The sequence below is a fragment of the Dermacentor andersoni genome, chromosome 8 (assembly GCF_023375885.2).
Source record: "Dermacentor andersoni chromosome 8, qqDerAnde1_hic_scaffold, whole genome shotgun sequence".
NCBI lineage: Eukaryota > Metazoa > Arthropoda > Arachnida > Ixodida > Ixodidae > Dermacentor > Dermacentor andersoni.
The window spans coordinates 104,385,019-104,408,944 of NC_092821.1; the positions used below are offsets into that span (position 1 = coordinate 104,385,019).

The 23,926-nt window shown below is 43.6% G+C and overlaps 2 protein-coding genes across 2 annotated transcripts in view; one reads left to right on the forward strand and one right to left on the reverse strand.

The window, feature by feature from the left end:
* The window catches only part of LOC126529470 (DNA-dependent protein kinase catalytic subunit-like), a 181,166-nt gene extending 175,510 nt beyond the window's left edge, over positions 1 to 5,656 (forward strand). The window contains exons 93-94 of the mRNA XM_072284110.1: positions 1,252 to 1,387; positions 5,374 to 5,656. Of these exons, the coding sequence (XP_072140211.1) occupies positions 1,252 to 1,387; positions 5,374 to 5,451 (214 nt within the window). The 3' untranslated portion in view covers positions 5,452 to 5,656. The remainder of the gene's footprint in view (positions 1 to 1,251; positions 1,388 to 5,373) is intronic.
* A 527-nt stretch (positions 5,657 to 6,183) lies between these two features.
* On the reverse strand, positions 6,184 to 22,663 carry LOC126529247 (FERRY endosomal RAB5 effector complex subunit 3). Its single transcript, XM_050176849.3, has 12 exons — positions 22,034 to 22,663; positions 21,796 to 21,938; positions 20,910 to 21,091; positions 19,691 to 19,790; positions 18,709 to 18,833; positions 16,048 to 16,148; positions 14,784 to 14,868; positions 11,630 to 11,742; positions 10,539 to 10,723; positions 9,296 to 9,529; positions 7,995 to 8,120; positions 6,184 to 6,679 (listed from the first exon to the last, which is right to left on the reverse strand). Exons 1-12 carry the CDS (start codon positions 22,200 to 22,202, stop codon positions 6,596 to 6,598), a joined length of 1,647 nt encoding a protein of 548 aa, XP_050032806.2. The 5' UTR covers positions 22,203 to 22,663; the 3' UTR covers positions 6,184 to 6,595.
* Between the last annotated feature and the right edge of the window lie 1,263 nt (positions 22,664 to 23,926).

Below are 23,926 nucleotides of genomic sequence, written 5' to 3' on the forward strand. Positions count from 1 at the left end.
TTGCAATAAATAAATAACTTTGATGCAGAATGCAAGCACTATCATGAAAAACAGTGGCTATTCCTCCTTTGATTTTTGCAATGTCTTTTTATGGCTTTTTGTTGCTATGGCAACTGTATGTGTAGCTCAAAGCCAAGTGAGGAAACAGCTTTTGTTGTTAATGGTGGCAGCATGACATGACGAGCAGACCATGTCCCACTGTCGCATTACACTGTAGGGCTACCACACAGACAGGCCATTGCAAAGTGAAGTAGCTACAGAGCTACAAGACTGCAGTCCATGCAATATTATTGTCCTAGCTTGGATTATTTCATCTGTAAAGAGCATTTAAGATCCTGCTTTTAATAGTTTTACATTTTAGCTACAGCAGTGACTTCCAAAACCGGCAGTGCAACAACTGATAGCAACAGATAGGCCTCCGCAACAGCCAAACTTGTTGCTTATCACTGTTGCTTGCCACTGTAGTTTGCCACCGCCAGTTGAACATCGCGTGCATGTGGTTGGCTCTTCATAATTTTGTTAGGCCAGCTTTAAACAATGTGGGTCTGTGGTATAGTTAGTGAGATGTTTTAGGTAGTTTGCTATAATTACAGTGGCATTGCTTATAAGAAGGATGCATACATTCGCCTTTGTTAAAGTCATGTTTGGATTCCATTGCATTGGAGTAACGAGTTAGTGTCTCTTCTGGGTCACCTAAACAACAACACAGCTTTATGGTAGTTGCGATACATACAGTCGAACTCTGATATATCGAACTTGAAGGGGATTGTGAAATAGTTTCATATATCAACAATTCAATATATATAAAATAAAAATTAAAAATAAGAAGTCTGAAGGGGATCTTACAGTTGTACTATATGTAAAATAATTCATTATATCCAGGTTCGACTGTGTTAAGAAATACGCTCAAATGTTTTTTTTTTTTTGTTTTTTTTTTGTTTTTTTTATATATATATATCCCTACCGTTAGTGTTCTACAACTGTTAATATGCAGCAGCAGAATATAGGGCACAGTGGGTCGACTGTGTTTTCCTCATATCGAAGGGAAGTGCAAATTTGCTCCATCGGGTCAGTTTTGTCAGCCTCCTAAGTGCGCTGCTTTCTCGGCAAAATGCATGAAAACACTTTCGAATCTTAACCTGCTGTTGCCACTTCGAAAAAAATGGCATTGTGCAGTGCATGCTGCACATCCAACAAGGAAGCAATGGACATTCCCAGATTAACCATCTTTTGTTTCTCTCCTACGTTTAGCGATGAATTGAAACTCGGCAAGGGCAAAAACTCAAACTTCGGGAACATGGAACGCATCTGCCTTGGTGCTGACGGCCCCCATGGGGTGATCAGGCGCCAGTTTTCTGGCACGGACAAGCTCACGTCTCAGCAGCAGGTAAGCAAGCGCATGCCGCTTCGACCCAGACAAAGTGGCGTGTTAATTGCATCATGGCAGCTGGTGCCTTGTTTTCGCAGCAGCGGCGCCGAACTTGTCCTAAGACGTTTCCAGGCATACAAAAGCTCTCTTCTCAGTAAATGTCGTGCTCCGAGCAGCTTGGAGCACCAATATATCGCTGTAACTTGCCTGTACATACCACTATGGAATTTTCAACAAAACCTATTAGAGAGAACTCTAGTGCTGTGATCATTCAGATCCCATGGTAATATAGTAGTTAGCACATAAATTTGTCTAATCTCTATGCTTTTTGAAGGGGTGCTGTTTGGAGCTTGGTCGAGCTACCCCGAGCTCATCGGCAAGGAGCGACTGCACCGCGTTGTTGATGTGACTCAAAAAATCCATGACTTTATTTTTGCCGTGCAGTACATACATTTGGAGGGCGCCATTATCAAAGTGATTTGGGGCGGGTCCTTTGTGCCCTCTACACTTTTGGCCCCAGAAAGCCTCGTGGTGTTACTTACTACGCTTCATCGTTCTAAATTTCCGAGAAATCATACTTTTCCAAATGCCTCAAAGCGATAACTTTCTGCAGTTACGGCATAATTTTTGCTAATTGTTGCGCTTATAATGCAATAGTACTTTGCTGCAAATGATCTGTATGCAAGAACACAAAGGCATTTGAAGCTGCCACTGGGAGGAAGTTTAGGCAAATCCATGTGTACTACCCACTATTCTCATGCTGACCGAACTGTCGTAGCTGCAGCTCCCATGGGCATTAGTGCCAAAGTTTTCGCTAATAACTTTTGTACAAAATTTCATGCCTGCCACACTGTATTAGTAGCCATGAGGTTCTGTTGCTAAGCACAGAATCACAGGGTTACCTGTCACAGTCACCGCATTCTGACGGGGAGGGAAATGTAAAAACACATGCGTACCAGTCATTAGATGCACGTCAAAGAAAACCCACGAAATCAAAATTGATTGGGATCCCCCCATTGTAATATCTCTTATAGCCCCTGTGTTACTTTTAGACACTAAACACAATCAATCAACCAATCTTTGCTTTCAATGTCTGATTCTTGCTGTTATGCAGTCAGCTAGGCTGTTAGAATCATAGCATCTACAGCACAGTGTTTGTGTTTGACATGTTCTTTTTCTATATACTAGATGTCTTTCATGTGGGATAACCAAATCAAGCCAAGGAAAAGGCTTAGGGGAAGTTAGGTGTTCTTTATTTGAACTCAAGAAATAACAATAAGGGGCAAAGGAAGGAAGCAGACATATTGCACTTAGAGGTGTGCAAATACCAAATAGTAGATTTCGAATTGAATATCAAATTGAATCAAAAAAGAAAAGCTGAATATCAAATCAAATGTAGAATATTAGAAAATCTTTCACAGGATTTAATGCTTACAAATTTTGGGCAAGAAAATACGGTGCCGAACATGCTCGGGAATCTTCTAGCATTGCATAAGAATACTATTGCAAGTTATGAGTAACTTGGGTACATAGAAATCGAGATATACAGTATGGTCTACACTTACTGAAGAGAACACAAAATTAGTGTGCCAGCACAGGTTGAAGCTTAGTTCTGGTATGTGAATGTCTGTAAAGTGCCTTTTTTTTTTTTCAATAGAACTTCTGTTAAATAGAATAAAGGACCTAAGTGCGTTTATCCCTCTTTAACTAATGAATTAGTCTTCTTCTGTTCTGTTATACTGAATACCAATGAGATTCTCTGTTTAATAGCGGACCTGCAGTGTTTTGCAGCAATTCTTTATTTCTTGCACTTTTCAGTTGTCCTCCAAAATACTGAAGGGCTATCCCAACTTTGTGGCACGTGAGTTATCGTGAGGCCAATCTGCATGACAAACGAAAGGACTGCACATCACATGACTCGATCACTGCTCCACACATAGCCGGCGCCGACAGCGCCGTTTCATTGTAAGGTTCGGCGTGATTTGCCACTGGCCAAAGATTCTGAACTCTGAAGGGTAACAGCAAGTTCGCGCGACGCTCGCACCCCCTCATTCATCTGCCGTTCTTGCAAATGCATGCAGCCAGCCGTGACACTTTCGCACCTGTTGTGTAAATTTAAAAGCGAGTCGTGCGCCGGGTTGCTTGAAACTACAAAAAGAGACCGATGTGCGTCTGCAAACGGCAAAGATGGCGGCCTTGAACTTCAACTTTTTTGCCATCCCGTGTACTCATTTCTGTTTGCGAGGCAGTTTTTCAGCTTTTTGAGTGTCGCGCATCTGCTGCGAATTGATCTGCGTCAATTTGGCGCCGAACCCCAACTTTAGTCACTGATGCCCGATGAAGTAGCCTCAATTAGGCCTAACGGCCTAGGCGGTGTGGCCGTGATGAAAATTCGTCTTTGGTTGATGTGGTAACGGGCCACAAACCATCACGGAATGCTTGCCACTAAATATGGTCATATGGGTGGCTCGTCAGTGATCATCCTGTGAATTAAGTTCGTTGCAGCATATCTAATACAATCTGCGTGCCTAACGGTGGCTAATTGGCCCGATCATCGCACATGCTTTCGCACATTACAAAATACGCACTGCTTTAAATTTGCTGCCATTCCCTCTGCCGCGTTCTGTTATCATTTCGATCGGTGCTGTCAACCCGGACAAACCTTGCACCGACAGAGGTGGAGCTGGCTGACGTGGCGCCGTTCTGAGAATTGCGGCATTTGGGCGCAGTGTGTGATACCCGCATCGGGCTGACGTTGATAAGTGCGTCAGCCAGGGCGGTATCCTTTTGCACCGAAAACAAAGTAAAACGCTCGCTTGGGCAGCATCGAGCCGGTTCCGCGGTGCACGCGACATGTGGCACTGCACTGATATATCAAATATTCTCAACATCGAATAGCAGATATTCAATTTGCAAATCAAATTATTTGCTCATTCGCTATTCAATTCAGTGATGTTCGAGTATTCTTACACCCCTAATTACAATAACTTGCCATTGGTGGGATGTCAGTTCTACAACCTCCACATGACACGTGGGATGCCCTAACATTGAGCTATCACCATGAATCTCACGCGCATGGCCGTCAGTGGTGCTTCCAGTTTTAATGTCTACTACACACATACAAATACCCAGGGACATTGTTTGGGGGTACAGCTGCCAGTATAGCTCAATATGGTAGAGCGTCGCACATGTTGCACAAAAGTTGTGGGCATAGCTTCTGTCAGCAGCATATTGTCTTCTAATCCATTTTCTTTTCCTTATTCAGTGTTATTTCTACATTCCAACAAAAAAAAATATACCCCAGAAATCAGAAAATGACTGTCGACGTTGACGCAATTAGCGTTGATGCATTGTTGCAACATACCGTATTGCCACCACCACCGAGACGCGTCAATGAGGCTACATGCTGCTGCGGCTGGGCACCTCTCTCGCGCTTCCCTCTTGACAAGCTGCGCCATCAAGGGGCACCGCCACAAAGTCCGCACGTATCACATGTCTGTATAATATTCACGTTAAGATTGTCTCAACATGTGTGGCGCGGGTTAGATTCCACCCAGCACGAAAAAAAAAAAGAATTTTCGTTGTTGAGGGGTAGCACATACCCACTGACACAAGTTGGTCCGACAGCTGGTTTGTAACCCACTTGCCTCTGCACAGCAGCCCGTCACTCTACCCATTAGACAGTGGACTACCCAGTGACCCAAGTTTGCCAGAAAGAGACTGGATATAGACAGACAAACATACCACAAACTGGGTGAAATTTTCAAAGAATGCTTTCCTTGGCTTCATTGCCTGTTGGATTCTTTTGGTTAGCATGAGTTGACGGGATAGTTGGTTCAACATGCTCCGGAAGCAGTAAACAAAGGGCACAAGAACATAAACTCATGGTGTTGGTTATACTTTACTGTGTTCTTTGTCTTTCCAGAGCTGCTTCCTTAGTAGTAGTTCATTTGGTTGTTACCGATGCTAAAACGAGCCCCTGGGTCTCCTAATTCTTCTTACAGGTGGAATGTCTCATAGAGCAAGCAACTGACCCAGCAATCCTAGGACTGACCTGGAAGGGCTGGCAGCCATGGCGATAAAACATTTTATTTGTTAACTTGATTGTTTGTTATATAACACTTTAATTGTGTGCATATGCCATCACATTATGTCATAGTTCTCATTGCATCAATACACTTATGTACAAATTGAGATGACACATTCCATCAGCAGTTAGTGTTATCATGCCTGTGCAGCCTTCTTTGTTTGCATTTGCTAATAAAAATAAGATTCTGAAGATGCTAATGTGTTTATTGTGAAATCAAAATACTGTCAACACATTGAAAGCAGCCATCAGTGCTTCCACAGTCTACCAATTTCAGCTTGTGAACAAATTTTTAGAGCGCAGCTTTCAGCCACCCATTCCCGTGTTGAGCGTCGGCGTCTTCGGCGTAACTGAGCGCAGCGGGTTATGAAAGACGGTGATAGCGAAGAGAGCAAGAAGAAGAAATCAGTGGAGGAGGGTACGGCGAAAGCGTGACAAGAAAACTGCCGCAAGACAGACTCTGCAGCGAGGACCACTGTGAGATGGCACCAGAGTAGCGCGCCGTCATCTGTTCACTGATGGCACGCAGCGAGCACGTCCACCAACACCATATATGAAAACAAGAACTGCATGAGAGGAGGTCTGTCTACTGCGGCTGCTGTGAATCGCGTCCACGTGTCGCCTCTCGCAATCTCCAGATTAGCGAGGTAGTTGCAGCGCACTTTGCTCCATTCACAAAGTGCTGCACGAGACAGATTGTCCAAACACATATAGAACCGCGCTCAAATTTCGCATTGCAAATAAATGTTTTAATAACGTAGAGCATTGATCACAGTAGTAGGTGCAGGTGCTACACCTTATGTTGAACATATCACAATGATGAGTATGGTACAAAATGCACCGGATTGTTCACAACGGGGAGCCGGTCATCTTGTAGGCGATTAATGTATTGGCAATCCCCATTGTAATAAAGCGCCGGATATTTACACTCTTCGGAACAGCTCCTTTGCCCTTCTTGGTAGCTATGCACTTGACAATGTCAAAACAATCATCACATGTTGTCTCTTGTGTCCCTTTCAAGGTGGGCTAGTGACACACTGGTCAAGATGGTGCCGGTCGTTCAGTCTAAAAATGATGCTAGTGTCCGAGAACATCTTTCTCTCATGGTCTTCGAGGCACGCATACGTCATCGAAGTGCGTCACTTCAGCACAAGTGGATTGGAAATTCTGAAGATTGACGACAGCATTCCAGAGAGGCTGGCAAAGAGGTCTTCTGAAATGCCCTGCAACACAAACAGTCAGCTTCAGAATAGGAAGCCTCAAGCTACAATACAGACTCAACAGGGACTGTCATGAAGTCTGAATAATTGGAAGTCTGAAATACCGGATTTGCCCAGGAACAAGTTATTTTATTCCACAAGTGGCCTAAAAAGGTGCGCTGTATTTTAATATCGTCACTTTTGGGGGATACCTTCAATTTCCTGTGGCTAGCACGAGATGCTTTGATGTCTACGAGCAACGACATTCTTGGTGCTGTCCCAAGCAAGTTATCTTATCGCAGTATGGAAACGCTGCCACACGTTAATGCCTCTGGTGTTAGTCACGCAATATAGCGTGGAAATGAAAGCACCTTCAAAAGTGATCGTCCAAGAACACGGCCCAAGTTTGTCAATGCTTTACTGCACACACATACGCTTGCCTTTGGCCTTAACATTCCGTGGCCGCGATGTTCTAACAACGCCTTTTATGTTGTTCCTTTTCATGCTTTTTGCACTTTGTCAGTGGTCCGAACAACATGCTGTCAACGAGGTCAGTCGGCCACCGAGTGAGAAGCATTTGCTACAAATCGCAGCCCATTTCTCTACCATTGTCAGGCGGTCGCAACAAACAGACGAAAGTACAGTCAATGCATGCACCGAATTCTAATTCGTGCCTTCTAGGTTAACTAGGCTGCGCTAGTTTCTGTTTCGAGGAGGCGCCGGCGATGTATAAAAATGAAAATATTGCTAGGTCTGCTCGACTCAGTGACAAAATCGTATTTCTTCTTGTGTGCCATCACTTTTGGCACTTAATCTATTGAAAACTATGCACCAACTAGCCCCACAACGTGTTTTAAGAGAACAGAGAATGGTAACACTGGATACCACAGGCAAAAGTACTTGATCAAAGAGAACTGGTTCAGTACATTACTCATAAATGATGCAAGGTTATCAATAGATTAAGCGCCAAAAGTGACGGCACACAAGAAGAAATACAGACAGGACAAGCACTTTGTCCTGTCTGTATTTCTTCTTGTGTGCCGTCACTTTTGGCGCTTAATCTATTGAAAACTATGCACCAACTAGCCCCACAACGTGTTTTAATGCAAGGTTAATACAATAGAACAGAGAATGGTAACACTGGATACCACAGGCAGTCCCTGCGGTGTTCAGTGTTGCGAGCCAATCGTAGCCAATCGTGGAGGTTGCATACATCTGCGATTTATCGGAAAGTCGCAGAGACAGCGTTCATGGAAAACACACGATCTACAAAAAAAAAACATTGGAATTATGTGACCGCGGCATTATTACTAAAGCAGAGGAAGACACTGCATGTTACCTGAGGCACAAGGAATTGGACTGTCCTCGTTTCTTCGCCGACCAACGAAGCCATCTCGATCATGAAGCCCTTTATACACTTGAACACCAGTTCAGCCCGCTTCAAGCACCAAGGGATCGTCATTTCCTGGGCAGACATAGCGCAAAAGTGAATAGTCGTACAAACGGCAGCACGAAATACACTGCAACAGTGTAACTATATAGTTGTAGCTAACAAGAAAATCAAGCCCCCCCCCCCCCCCCCCCCCCCGGATTTCTTTCTTGCTTGTTGTGTAGTGAAGGCCTTGACTTTGGCCACCTTGATGTCACAGCAGTTTTTTGGCCAGTTGCCTGCTCCTAAGCTCACATACTATGCAACGCCTGTGGTTAAAAAAGATGTTCCACATCCGCCGCCTTGGCCATGAGTCGCGCTGTCTAACACTCCCAGGACTAATCTTGTGCACGAACCCAAACCCCCAAGAAAGTGGACAGTAAGATAGCCACCGTGGTAGCATAACTGATGAAGCACCGCACACGTAATGCGAAAGATGTGGGTACGGCTCCCACCTGCGGCAAGTTGTCTTTTCGTCCACTTTCATTTCTGTTTTCCTTATTATGTCTACATTTAAATTAATTTGCACTATGCTTTCTTTGGTGTTTTCATGCTTTCATGTTTTCTTCACATAGTTGCAAATAACAGGAAACCGAGCCCCTTGAATCTCCCGATTCTTGTTGCTTGCTGCAGAACTATGATATATGCCTCATAACTTGAACTAAATTAAAACAACTTTGAAAGATTCCTGCATGCACATGCTGCCCGGAGTGACTCAAGGCATGCTCTAAATCCAATGTGTTAGCAGTATGGCTGCCTTCACCCTCTTTAGTTGTCGTCTGTGATGTAGAAGTATAGATCTAGCTCACTATTGTCTTTTTTCAAACACAGAATTAATGAATTTGTGAGTAATGTTGTTGTAGCGCTTCCTATTTTCAAAAGTGTTGGGTTACTGACAGCATTACTTGCTGAATTGCAAGTGTCTGTCTCTTTCTAAAGTGTTTACTTTTTGTCCCTTAAATGCTACAAACGCCTGAAATATCGCAAGTTCCAACTGGCTCAGCTTTCTGCTTTAGAAAAGTGCAGCCTGTTTCGATCTTGTTGCAGAAAGCAAATGTTCATTGTAAGATCTAACCGCTACACAACAAACAAGAACTACTCAACCTGTCTATGGCTGGTATCGTGAGGATACCATGTGAAACGAAAGATTTCTCAATGTTTTAGATGTGGGAATGGTTCCACTGCACCAACATGATGCAGCACTTGCGTACCTCGGACAGTTCATGAACAAGCAGCAAAGGCAGAGTCACATTGCAGACGTCACGCTCATGCGCCACCCGGAGCACATTGCGCAATCCTAGGATGATGGGGTGCCGCGAGCTTATGTCCGGCAGTCGTAGCGAGTCGTCACTGACGACGTGGAACACGATGTGGGCCTCGGACAGGTTTGAATGGCGCGTGACGTAGAAGTCGCCCGTCTGCAATGTTGGGCTCGGCCCCGAAACCTGCACGGAACCACAAATCCTGATCTTTCGCGTTCGCATTATTTCTACCTTTGTCTAGTTTCACTCCAACAGAAAATGGCTGCCATGTGCTAGGAATTAATACGGTCACGAAGAGCAAAAGATTTGCCACACCAAATTCTTTCTTAGTCACTCATGCTACTATGCTACTGAATGGTAACGGCAGCAGAGCCGTTTTTCAGTTTAATGAATACATGCACAGGCAGTCCGATTTGTGAAGAATTAAGTACAGATGCGCGAGTGATCGCTACAGGCACAATGCTTGAGCAATACTCGCACATATTGTGCAAGTGACGAGTGCAATCATGGGCATTCAACAATCCCCCGTTCAATTTGACAAAGAACAGGGTCCATAGCTGGGCCAGTTTATGCACGAGTAAATGGTGAAATTTAGCGGCTTACTCAATGCACACAACGCAAAAAGTCAACAAGACTTGGCAAAGAACGGTAAGGAACAAGAAGCATAAGAATAATGGAAAACTACAGTGGTGCACCTCAGTCTACCTTGCCGATCATTGGCAAATATCGTGCAGACTATTTTCTCGTTACAGACTTGTGAGCTAATACACAGGGCTTAATAAACTATGCATATTGTCTTCTTGCTTCAGCCATCTGTGTGCACCTGTGAATCAGCTGCTGGGTTTATCATTCATTATAGACAGTGTTGATTAGATGAATAAGAGAGAAACAGACTGGGAACTAACAAGGGAGCTTGCCACCTGTTTTTTCCATTAAAAATAAAAAAAATTTCCCCTCAAGACATTCAGTCAGTTCCTGGAAAGGCATGAAAGATATTCCTATTTTACAGTAAATAGTATTTTTTGTTCCAAGTTTTGTTCAATTAACAGAGCGAGTTCAGCGTACCTACACGTCTTCTTTTCTCTTTTCTTATTAAAGGCCTCAATGTGTTGATAAAAACGATTCGAATTAACAATCGTTTACTTAAGTTTCAGGGCAAGCGCAAGAAAGAGAAATAAACAGCATGTTTCACCGAACTGTCCTGCCCAGAAAAGCTAGACCGGCGACTGGACTGGCTTGAGCTGCTGTCTGACCCTGACAGGCTCGCTGCAGCTCGGGTCTCGCTTGCCTCACGGGCTTTGGTTCGGATGGTCTCCAGCTGTTCCTCCAAGTCCGGAAAGTGCAGCTCTGTCGATTCGTGGCAGATGGCTGCAAACTCTGTAGAGCAGAGGTAGTACCATTGCTGACTGTTAGAATTGAGCACAGTCAATCGAAGATTTTCAACTCGTGCAACAAGTGCCCGTGAGCTGAAGAATTTGCCACACTTGTGCTTTTATTGGCAGGCAAGCAAGAATGCAGAGTCATTCTTGCTACAATGAAAACTCTGTCAAGGCAACAAAGATATTTTGCCCTAGAGAAGCTTTTTTTTTTTTTATTTGTTATAACTGTGCACAATAATGAGCTTGTAAATGTATTTCGGCATTTTGAATGAGTAGGCACAGTGCATCAACAATTCTTTGAATCAAAGCCCTACCAAAATACACCAAATTTCTTGAGACAAATATGAAGGGATCTTGGACATCTGTTCCTCAAATCAGAAGTCCAAATTAATGAAAATCCACTGAATCTACGGAAACTAAATGCCTCAACTGTTCAGTTCATCATAGAATCAGCTAGTTAGTCTTAAATAGAGTTAGTCTCAAAGGCAGGCAGCTGTACTGCAATCCTACATATTGTCACATTGTCATAACAGCATGAGTAACACTATCAAAAGCGTAACTCAGAAAATGTTATACCGAATATATGTTAGAACCGGTATTGTAAGTGGGCTCGACTACATAACTCCGAGACAGTATCCAAGACGACCTGCAGAGGCATGGCTGCGTGCACCAAGCAAGATTTTATTTGTTTTAACTGCTAACAGCTTAGATACTAAAGCACCTATTCAAAAGAAATTTTATTGGATAACTTTGATGGTGCTTTGTAACTGTAAATTAATAAGAACAAAACTGCTTACTAGATAAATGGTTTTACTAAAGCCTGAGGGGCCCTTTTGGTTAACGGCTTCAACACACCGAAAAAAAAACAAAATTATATGAACAGTAATGTGCAGTAGGACGATACCTCTCTTGATGCCAACATAAGAGTTGATCCGGTTGTCGACGAGCAGGACAATGCCCGAGAGGCTGTTAGAGTAGAGTGACATGGCCATCTGCAACCTTTGCGGTGCCGGAACTCTGCACACACAATTTGGAACATGACAGCAACCGTCGGCATTAGACGCAAAGGTGAATGTCAATAACTTAGAACAGCACACACTACTGCAACTACACCTACGCAACTATAGGAAAAGGAGCCTGTAAAGGAAGGAGAGCTTTTAAGTGAGCAATGAAGGATGAGCAACAGCATCTGGTTTTGTCGTTTCAGACAAGTGTGCCGTCTTGTATCACAAAAAATTATGCAGATCCCATGCATGGCAGGAACCAATGTTATGCAAAGCATTTTGCAGGTAGCTGGCTATCTAGCATCATTTGTGATTGTGCACAGTTTAACCAGATGGCAACTACATGCCAGTGTGATAACATGTGCGTGACAACACCAGCCAGGCGACAGCACGATGACGATGGCTTAATGATAGCAACGATACTGCGACGGCAATGGCACGACTGTTTATTGTACTCTGGCAAAGAGATGCTACAGCCTGTTTCATTATGGCCTCAGTCGATCCCAAAGGTAGTGTACCTGGTAAAATGGGCCGATTCTGAAAGCAATGCGGTGTCACGAGAGAGTGACAGTGGTGCGATCATTATTCACTCACGCCACAAATGCATCTTTGGCTTAGTCAGCAGGGCATTAGGACAGTGTGCTGGAGTAATCTGATTTAAATCCATCGAACACAAAGTCTTTCTTTTTTCCTGACAGTTTGTGTGAGACCCGCCTCCCCACCCTATGTGTGTACTTGGCAAGACAGCCGGCACCCACAAAGTGAGGGGAAAGGCATTGAATGTTTCGCTTTAAAAACAGTACAGCTAGCAACTTCACAGTAGCACTTGCATCACACGGTCTGCTCTGTGCGATGTGTATTCTGCTTTGAAATTGTATTCTGTATCGTTCTTGCACTACAAAATGGTATTATTATGAGTCAGTTATCCTGTGGACATAGAAGAAGCTGTTGAAGTGTGTAGCAAACAAGAAAGAAAATAAGGTGGTGTCTATCGGTCCATCACCTTTGTTGTGGCACCGCTTTGTGCCTCGTGTAGATTTGCATTAGCTCGACTCCAGTTAATTCGATTTTTCAGTTCGATTCAAACCGAAGGACCCCTGGCAGCGCCTGTGCATTTCTGTGGCCAGAAACTTTCATAATTTCGATCCTGAAATTGGCCTAATTCAAAATTGACCAGTCTGCGCACACGTGCCTGGCCCCTATGGTGACCCCAATAGCGACCCCATTAGCGGCAGCGTCTGTCTCGGCAGAGTTTATAGCACAGTGAATGCGTTGAACATATGTCATCTCCCACCGAAAATGCCTATTTTTGGCCTGCCCTCGGAAGATCTTAAAGCAATAACTGTAGCTCACAATGTCTGATCACAATGTTTACCTCATTCTAGCGTGCATTTCTTTTTTGCCATGAAATATGGGCCGAAAATTGCCTGCGCGGTGCAATCGGACACGAAACCAAAAGCATATTTGCGGCGAAGCTGACTTTAGAAAACTGGCTACCATTGCATGGCACATATTAGATCATTGCCCACTTATTTTGCTAAAGAACCGGGTGCGCGTTAGATTTCTACTTTGTTTAGGAGCTTTAATGTCAGTTTTCTACTTTGGGCACGTAGAAAGTGTGCACACGTTTGATTCAGAAACATGTTAGAATTGCACAGATAAATTGAGTCTGCTTGCATTCTAACATTTTTTCCACACCTCCGTTTAATTCGGCCCACCGGATAGCATGATCAATTTCGTCGGTCCTGTCAGGGTCGATTTAACAAGTCGACTGTAGTGTAAATAAACTCTTTGTCCAAACACCTACCCCGTAACAGTATGTTTATTCGAAACAATGTACAAACAACCGGCCCCAATTGTGGCCTCAACAGCTTTATAACGCTCAGTGGGACTTTGTTTGCTCATAACAATGGAAAAAGTACTCATATGATTTTTTGAAAAGTGGTGAGGGCTGCAAGACTTGCTAGATTGTGTAAGTGAGGTTAGACAGGCAGTATCTGTACTGCACATATACCAACTCACAAATATTTATTAACTTCAAACTACAACAAAACAATGCATGGAAAGGGACAATGCAGACGCACACTTGTAACTAAGTAACTGTTGTTAACTAATTGCTAACATTCCTTAATTGCCAGTAGCTTTATCCCATCCTCTTCCGTGGCAGTTACCATGCTTGTCACAGTAGGTGTTTTTAGTTGCAACAGCTGTTATAATGGCAACATCTAAGCCACTCAAAGGCAGGTATGCAAGGAATGGATACAAATGCCAACCATAAACTGAAAGGTCACACAGTTGCAGAAAAGAAGGAAGGCAAAAAGACTATCTGTGTACACTGATTGGAAGGCAGAACCAACTACTCATTTAAGATGCTAACAGTTTAGGCATGACAATTCCTCTTGCAAAAGACATTAATTGAGATCTCGACCCCTTGCACAGCTTTCTGTCATTTTAAAAACTGCTTAACGGCTTGAGATCAAACACCAGTAGAACTCCATTGATATGTTTGTTGCCAAGTGTTTTGTTTTTCTGCGTTGTGCATTGCATATTCACAGTCTAGGGGCCATCTCTGATAGCGGCCCATTTCATTTCCCATTCTGTTTGCCAACTGTCACTGGTTTGGATACCACTGTACCACCATCACTGCCAGGGTGTAAAAATTGGCACAGCAAATGGCAAGAAAAGAACAAGTAAAAAAGTACATTGTCACAAAATACATTTAAAGTGCAAAGCTCGCACAGTGTAGATGGTTCTTAACTGTTCTTCCGTCCTGGTTCCTACAAGTCTATGAAAGTCCTTTCTTGTGGTCGTGTTCAAGACATATAAACGGCATTCTACAGTACACATCACCTGCAACTTGAATTATTCTAGAAGTTAGCCTTAGACAAATATGGAACACAATTTGCCAATGATACAAATTGTCAGTGTGATGTTTACAACCTGCAGATCAGAAGCGCAATAGCTTTAAGCACCTAACATGCTGCAAGCCACGATTCTTTGTGAAACTAGAAGAATTCGCTGTTCGTGCAATGTACGAGCAAAATGAGAGCTCACCCCATGCCTAATGTGACATGGCGGCAAAGGTCAAGGATGTTGGCCGACAGCAGTCTGAGGTTGTGCATCACCTTCAGCTGAGAGCCTGCAAAATGTCAGTAGCAAATGCAGAAAAAAAAAGTTCATGGGGCATGTGCATACAAATAAGAAATCAGCAGGCTTGAGTGACCGGCTCCAGCTCCAATATCATTGACTGCAAGAGCAGCGTGCTCTCACTAGTGCCTGCCATAACCTCTAAAACACATGCACAGACACCACATCTCTCAGAGCCTGCATGGCACACAAAGCTCCACACAAATTGCCAAGCGTGAACAGTGAGTGACAGCTTGGTGGTTAGCACATCTGACTCACAACTTCACCTTGCCGCAAGAGCACGAGATCAATTTTCAGCTATGGTTTTGTTTTCTTTGCCATATGGCGAGGGTGAAGCTGAGAAGATGGCCTGACAACAAAGACTCAATGACAACGGTGTAACAGAAAGTACGAAAGAATAGGTTCAAGTAAAACTCAAACTCTTGCTTGGGCTAGTTGGTTCATGCTTGTATTAGTAAAGGCAAGGCGCAGAAGACCAGGACTCAAGAAGTCCTGGTCTTGAGAAGTCCTGGACTCGAGAAGGCGCTGGTCCTGTCGTTTGTGTTCTTCTTCTTGAGTCCTGGTCTTTTGTGCCTTGCCTTTACTAATTCACGAAAGAATAGACACAGCCAACCCAGTTTCGAGCCCTGAACTGTTGTCACAGTAAATTTTAAGCACAACTTCTTCAGTGGAGCTTCACAGAAAAGCATATGGGCCTCCGGAGATCAGTCATTTGTGCAGCTCAATTAAATTGTGGCAGTTAACATTCCAAAGCTGCACAGTGGGCTATGAGGAATGCTGCAATTGAAGACTCGGGATTAATTCTGACCACATGAGGTTTCTTTAACATGTGCCCAAAGCACGGTACAAGAACACTTTTGCATCACCTACCCATCATCCTCCGGAATACTGCCGTGGTAGCAGGGGATCAAACCTGCAATGTCATGCTGAGCAGCAGCAAAACACCACAGTCACTGCAGCAGGCAGTGTCGCTCCACAAGTCTAGTCCATTTCAGTCGGCCCATCTTTTACTGACACCTCACATCTGTTCACAAGATGATGTGGCCATATTTCAGCCACAACAGTCTTACTCTGAATAGCAAGGACTCATTAAATTAAGTTTCTGCTGTCCCCTATTCCGAATCGTCAAGTGAAGCTTTGATGTTTGCAGAGCAGCCTGGCAGTAGCTTACCCAAGTGAATGGTAAAACTCTCGGAAGGCCGAGGAGGAGGTGGTGTCCAATTCTGCACATCGTGCCCTGCCAGCGACTTCGATGCTGCCCGTAACCGTTCCCTGCAGTGAACAGACAGCTGCGTTCAGGCGAGCAGACAGATATGTTCAGACAAGCAGAAAATTGGGCAAATTGGTTTTCATTCTTTGTTGGGACCAGCGCAAGCAACAATAATGAAGAAAACGAGACAACAAACACAGCAAAAGCGCCATGTTTGTTATCTTGTGTGTTTCTTTTTTAAGCCTTGCACTGCCCTCCAATCATGAATCCACTGCTTAAATCTGGAAAGGGGACATAAAAGTTCTGGAAATGATTCTGATTTATCCTGGTTTTCGAGCTAGCCACAGGTACCAACTTCTTTCTAACATCATCGTGTGTTTGCACGGCCCTGCTATCACTTTTTGTAAACATTGCAGACCTATATATGCCTGGTTCTGCATAGTTCAGCTTCTTGGTAGTGTTACTTCTTGCGCGGTAATCGAAAAGTGTGCAGATTGGCAAGATGATGTCGCAAGCAGAAACCCCGGATCAGCGACAACGCGGCAGCGCAAGTAGCCAATTACCTAGCAATGGCGTACACGCTCGCTTAACGAACCAGAAGTGACGCATGCGCAAACTATGCAAACATCCTACTATTGCAAGGTTTTTAGTGGATACAGTAACAAATAACTCGGAATTTAAACATTTCCTCAGATCCCGTTGTCCATAAACTTTTGAAGGTCACGTATGCACATACTCACAATAAACCCTTTAAATGCATTGTTGTTGCTGTTAATATCGTCTCGAACTGCAAGAGAGACAATTTTCATTGCATTTCAAAGGACATTTAACTGCTTGTAGATTTAAATGTTTTCTCAGATCCCATGGTTCGTAAAATTTTGCAGTTGACTTACATGTGCACTTACACACAAAAATTCTTTAAATGCATTGTTGTTCCAGTTGTCGCATTGTAGTGTTGCACTGAGTGACAAATCGAGAACAGTGACAATTTGTTGACAAACGGTCACCGACGAAAAGCAAAACAATGTATGCATGATTCAGGGTTATAGCCAGGGGAAGCCCACAGAGCACATGCTGCTGATTTACCACTAACTGGAATTGTTAGTGGAACTATTGCCGGTTGTCCAGGCTAGTTAACTCACTGCTCTAAATAGGACGGAAGCACAAAACACAAAATAAAACATGCACGAGTGTTGGCTGCCGACTGTTTATTTGTAGAAGTGAGACAGGAAATATGCACGCTGCAGCTCAATTCATCTGAATCTCACCCCTGGATAATAAAGAGCTGTGTAAGCCTTCCTTTTGCACGAGGCCATGTTCAGATTTTTTTGTCTTCTGATTGGCGCAAATTCACTGGTCAGTCACACAGACAAAGTTATGTGTCTGTCACGTACGTGTGCAATGCGTGTCGTGTATGTGACACGTACGTGTCCAATTGAGTTACAGTGGCGCCTGTCCTGTCCCAAGTTTGGCCGTGGGAGTGTTAGCCAGCGCCCCCTCATGGCCATGGCAGCATAATGCGGAAGACGCAGGTTTGGCTTCCACCAGCGGCAAGTTGCCTTTTACCTCTATTTTCCCTTCCCCTTTTTCTCATAATTTCTACGTTTCATTTAAAATCAGTTTCCTTTGTTTTTTAGCGTTATATTGCACTTCAGCATCAAATATTTCACTACACTGTCTCCTACATAAAGATATTCAAAAAAGAGTGGAAATGTATTCCATAAGTTCAATTGCAATATTTACTTTCTTCGGTGCTTTCCTTGGCTTCATGTGGAAGTAAACCTAAAATTTCTACTACAGACATCGGCACGTAATGAATATGTGCTTCATAACAAATATTGTATGTAACGAAGGTTATATTCGTAACTGACACAACTTATATAACAAGGTTCAATGGTACTAGTCATCTTGATGCTGCAATTAAACAGTTGAGAGTTTGGTGCCCGTGTGTGTTTTATCCCTTCAAGTGCCGTGTGCACAATTGTGCATCAAAAGCAAAACCGCCGATGAAAATAATGATTTTCAAAATGTGTTGCATACATCTTTAAACACTTCTGATTGAACCTGCACTGCAAATTTAAATATGTCTAAGGTGTTTTATTAGCAAAACGAGTTTCAAGGTAGACATTTGGGTGTTTGCCCTCTGTGTCAGCATGTCATCATGAAGCGGGTTCACTTCCTTCATTGTTGATCTCAGTGATTTTGTATCCAGAATATATTTCAAGTAGCTGGTCAGGCACTTTCGAAGGATGCTAGACATGAAATAGTCATCATTATCATATCTGATGTTCCTGTAGAGTACTCTCACATGGAATCTGCAAACTTGACAAAACTGACTAAAGAAATAAAAATTCTTAATCCATTCTACAGCCATACTCTTTTAATGATTCTTGAAAATTCTTAATCCATTCTACAGCCATACACTTTTAATGATTCTGACGATGCAAAAACTGCAGTGTAACTAAATTTTCAATTAACAGAATAATGGCGCTTGATACAGTTATCTTGCACCTTGTATTCCCGTCCTCATTATTCTTTGTGCCGTTTACACATGTGCTGTTGCCTCAGTTTTACAGACACTGTAGTTTCTAGGATGTACACGAGAATTTTTCATGATCTTACCCAAACCCACGGCCGCCCTTGGAAATGATGTAGTCCTCGTAGACAGTATGGACCCAGTCACGAAACTCTTTCTTTTGGGTCTGCTTCAGCGAATCTATGCGGCTGTCCCATTGGCCAGATACTCTCTGCAGAAAAAAAAAAAAGGACTCGATTATAACAAAGCTACTTTGTAAACGTGGCAACATTTCTTTATATTCCTGAACCTGGTTAGCCACTTGACCTTCAAAGCTGCACACGTGTAAAGCAGAGAAAAAGAAGTTTTCGTTGTAAATATGGGTCGAATCATAAACACCGCAGTTGTAATGCGTGCACTCCACTACAACTCCACAACTGTGGTGAACTGATGGTGAAAAAAAAAAAACAATGGGAGTTGTGTTTCAATCTCATTTTAATATCTGAAAAGATGGTTTTGATGGGCTACATTAAAGGTAGTATCACGAGATACGAAATCCATTCCTCAGTGAAATAAATTAGACCTCGGGCCACAAGAGACGGAAGGTGTAATTGACCAGATATTCACAAGAGGTCCACAAAATTTTAAATTGAGGGATGTGTATTGCACATCAGCACAAAACCTCCGCTGCTCACTGTCTTGGAACAGTTTACAGGGTTCTGCTGTGCCAGGTTTGACGAGATCTGCATGAAGCGTGCTCCTTCTCCTGGACAGTTTGTCCCTAAAGAAAGCAGAGTGTCACACCGAGGGATGCCTGTGCCAATTTTTGGCAACATGTGGGTAACCGACAACAGCATGGGTTTGAACCCAAACGCACCCCCCCCCCCCCAAGGTCGTCCCACAGACCCCCGCAATCCTCCCTAAGGTCTCAGGTTAGCCACAATAACCATGTACAAACTTAAGAACCGTGTCGCAATGCACCATAATGCCACAATGCCACCACAATGCACCAGCTGAATTCTGCAGCATAAAGAAAAAAGAAAATTGGGGGCTAACTGCGACATATAAAGGTGTACAAAGTTGACTTACTTGAGTTTCTTCGAAGTGTCTTGCTGCAATGTCATTTATGTCGCGATCAGTGAGGCCAAGCCCAACTTGCTGCACACAGCGTTCCATTTCCTGTGTTTGCCTTTAGTGAGGGAAAGAAGGAATTGCTAGGTCACCACTAGCCAAGCTCACAATTGTCTTAAAGCTGTAATGGTATTTTTGTGGGCTAAGTAATTTTGGGTAAGGGTGAGTGTCTTGCAACGCGAAAAGACGAGGGGGTACAGATGGACAAGTGACACATACGAGTGCTGATGTACATTGAATTCTTGTTTAGTCCCCTCAACTACACCTGCCAACTTGTGAACTTTAAATATCAAATAATTCCCCACCCACACGATGCGAAAAGGGTGAGAAGAGGAGAGGGGGAAGGGGATATCAAGCATTTCTTTTTTTATTTAAGTTTGCTCTGAGCACACACCTTCAGTGGGATGCATACGCACTTTATTAATGATGAGTTATCTTTAGGCATGCAGTAGGAAACTTTGAACAGCAGGGACTCACAAGCAACCCTTTTTTTTTATATATAACAGTGTGACTTATTAAGCAATTTCATTGTTACTGATTTGCCTGCTCAATGAACTTATCTGAATATGCTTGTTCGAAAGAAGTACCCTTCTGGCATGTGGTGTCTTGGGCTGCCACAAGAGGGCGGCACAGGTACCACCACAATTGTTTGTTTGTTTTTTTTTTGTTTTTTTATGACCACAATCTTGCACTGCCTCATATTTCAACAGCTTATTTTTCATAAAACGTGATGCAAGCTTGGTAATATCACAGAATGACCCCAAATTCTTAAGCTTTATGGAAAATGAAGTACTAAAGCGCCAAACAGACGACACAAGAAGAGACACGGATGAGCGCTTACTAACAACTGATGCTTTATTGACAGAAACACTGTGTGTCATTCATTTTATCACCTGGTTACCATGTGATTTTCGACAATGTGTCAGTTGCGCTGCCAGATTTGCATATATATTGTGTGTTTCTGTCAATAAAGCATCAGTTGTTAGTAAACACTCGTCCGTGCCTCTTCTTGTGTCGTCTGTTTGGCGCTTTAGTACTTCAATAACATGCACCAACTAGCCCAACAAAAGGTTCTGCTTTACGAAAAAATTTGGGAGAGTTGGCAGGCACGCTCATCCTTTTGTGCTGCAGATTGTTCACCATGCCCCAAAAGCTTTTACCAGAGAAGAATCATTACCTCTTCTGCAAGTGCTTCAGCGTTTCATCACGTTCTCGTACCATGTCGCCGACGGCCAATGCGTAGCTGTGCTCCAAGTTGAGCATGGTGTCCAGCGCTGGCGAATGTATGAGCGTGTGGTACATCGTGGGGAACTTGCTGTCTCTGGTCTCCTCCTCCGGGCTGGCATAGCACAGGTGCTCCTGCAGCGTTGCAAAAGGGAGAGCATCAATTTACTGCGCCGCACATAATTTTTTCAAGCCAACCAATACAGTGTGCAGAATGCAAATGCAACTTGGATTTCTACGTGCTTGAAGAATGCTCAGTTATGAGCACTACGCAGAGGCTTGCCGTCTCATATGAGCATCGTTATCATACGCAAATGGAAGCGAATCAGAGTAAAGAGAGAGAGTGTCCTTTCTGTCTTGATGGCTATGTTTTGGTCCCAGCCCACCCAATCTCAATGAGTCAGTGTAGGTTTCCAAAAAAGAAAAAAAAAGATGCAGCCAAGTGCCAAAGATGAAGAGTGTTGTTGGCTGTATACACCCAGAATGCATGCCTGTCAAAGAGCTAGGTATGGAAACTACATGTTTCCAAGCCTCTCTGATTAACCGTCTTTTTGGAACTTAATTGTATGTGCTATTATTTTTGTGTGGTGACATTTCTGTTGTGCTTGGATAGCCTATACACAGAAAGTTATAAATGTATACTGCATAAAGGAAGAAAAAAAAAAAAAGGCAGACAGGCGGATTTACGTCGGAACCATATAAAGTGACGTCCTTATAGGCTCTACGCTTCTGCAAACGAGAAAATCTAGCTCAATTTCGTTTTCTTTCGAGATTGCTCCGTACGTCCCCCTAACAGCCTCAGCCCATAGAGACCGCTTTATATTCGCTAAGCCACCCACCTCCTTGAAGTCCCGCGCCCAGCGCGCCGCTAAGGTGGCGACGTCGCCGTCCTTGCGGAACTTTTCGATCGCTTCCGTCGCTCCTTCGTCGTAGAATAGCTCGGTCTCCCGGGAAACGAAGTCGCTCAGGCTCTTCGTCAAATCTGCAGCGACATCGCTACTTTTAGATCGAACTACACTGGATCCCATATGAGAAATCGCATTGCACACAGCGCTAGATCGGCACAGACGCGCTCACCGTCTTCGACGTAGCAGGGAAGCTTCTCTTCCTGCATGACTCGGAAGACGATCTCCTTCAAGGGAAGCTCGTTGGGAATGCGGATCGCGCGCTGTAATTTAAAATCTCGCTTCGCATAGGATGCGCACCATACGAAGTCTCTCTCGACTGTTGTCGGAGCGGCCGTCATCGTGCCCGGTTGTTCTTTCAGGCCCCACGGGATGGAAGCTGGTCTTTTGGAAGATGATCTTTTGGAAGATGGATTGGTATCTGTCCGCGGCCGGCTATTTTCGAAAGGCTTTTACATTTCGGCAAGACGCGAGAGTAGTTTGCAACTCGAACTTGTACTTTCTGTCGGCATCGGCGCTTCCGAAACCACGCCTTCTTGACTTGTGGATCGGATTGGATTTCTATCGGCCCATTCAACCACTGTGGGGCGACGCGTATCGCGTGTTTCCGCTTAATTTAACAGTAGAAGAGCTTCACGTAACGCATTTTTCTTCGTGGCTCACGCATTGAAGGAGTTTTACGCGATGAATAGGCCAACATAAATAAAAAATGTGCGATAGGAGCAGCACTGTCGACATGGTGACGCTCTTGGAAACTCGATACGGCCGCTATCGTGATTATGATTAAAGTTGGTTCTTCATTCTATGATTATACTCACGGACAACTTTCTGTGGCTAAGGGAAAGCTAGGGAGGCAAAGCGCGCACAAGCGAGAACGCTGCTGAAGAGTCCCGTGTTTTCATCCACGTTAGGTTAACCTTTTCAGACGCCACTTTAGCCAGTTGATTGAAAACTTGCATTCACCACATTTCTTGCATTTCAGAATCACGGAAAGTGTGCAACCGTAGAAAAGATAGGGAATTTTCAGTTGTTTAGCGAGTTTTGTCAAGTTTACAGAATGTGCACTCCATGCAAAAACTAACTACAGGTACATCAAATATGAGAACATAACCTATTTTGTATATTAAAAAGCTTGAAAAGCACTTATCCAGCCACTTAAAAAGTATGCCTAGTGCATGACATTGCGAAAAGCAATGAAAAAAGTGAATCCGCTACATGCAACATACTAACATCGAGTAAAATCACCCAATTGTCTACCTTCCCACTCATTTTACTAAAACATTCTTCACATTATTCAAAATTACAGTACAATTCCAATCATAAGTGTTTCAAGATGTCTGCAACAGATTTCAAATATATTCACACTTTTGCTGTTGGTGCACCATCTTGCTGTATACAATTGTGTACACTGTGTCTAAAAGGGTTAAGCTGGGGGAAGAGAAAACATACACACCTTATTAACAACAGTTAAATACGACAAAACACACCACTGAATGTAAAAGTTTATTATTTTGCGGCTTTTCCCTTCTGCGTCTAGGCAAACACGAAGCCATCACATGCAGAGGCTGCGTCGATTCAGCATCTGTTTCGAGCAACCAAAAGCATGTCAAACCCTGGTGGACTACTTGGTGCGTAACACATGTGCAGAAGCTTCGCCCCCATAGCTTTCCCTTCATAGCCACAGAAAGCTGTCCGCGAGTATAGTGTCCGGACAGGCCGCCATTGGAATATGAACCTGGCAACGTTTAACACTAGAACGTTATCTAGTGAGGCGAGTCTAGCAGTGCTATTGGATGAATTAGAGGGCAGTAAATGGGATATAATAGGGCTCAGTGAAGTTAGGAGACCAAAAGAAGCATATACAGTGCTAAAAAACGGGCACGTCCTGTGCTGCTGGGGCTTAGCGGAGAGACGAGAACTAGGAGTCGGATTCCTGATTAATAGGAATATAGCTGGTAACATACAGGAATTCTATAGCATTAACGAAAGGGTGGCAGGTCTTGTTGTGAAACTTAATAAGAGGTACAAAATGAAGGTTGTACAGGTCTACGCTCCTACATCCAGT

Bases quoted from the DNA above. Each gene is read 5' to 3' on its own strand.
- LOC126529247 (XM_050176849.3), bottom strand. From the start codon at position 22,202: ATGACGGCCGCTCCGACAACAGTCGAGAGAGACTTCGTATGGTGCGCA. The intron at 10,724-11,629 runs GTATCGTCCTAC...TCTGCTCTACAG, and splicing joins TTATGTTGGCATCAAGAGAG to AGTTTGCAGCCATCTGCCAC. The intron at 6,680-7,994 runs GTAACATGCAGT...TTTGTGTTGCAG, and splicing joins TCCAATTCCTTGTGCCTCAG to GGCATTTCAGAAGACCTCTT.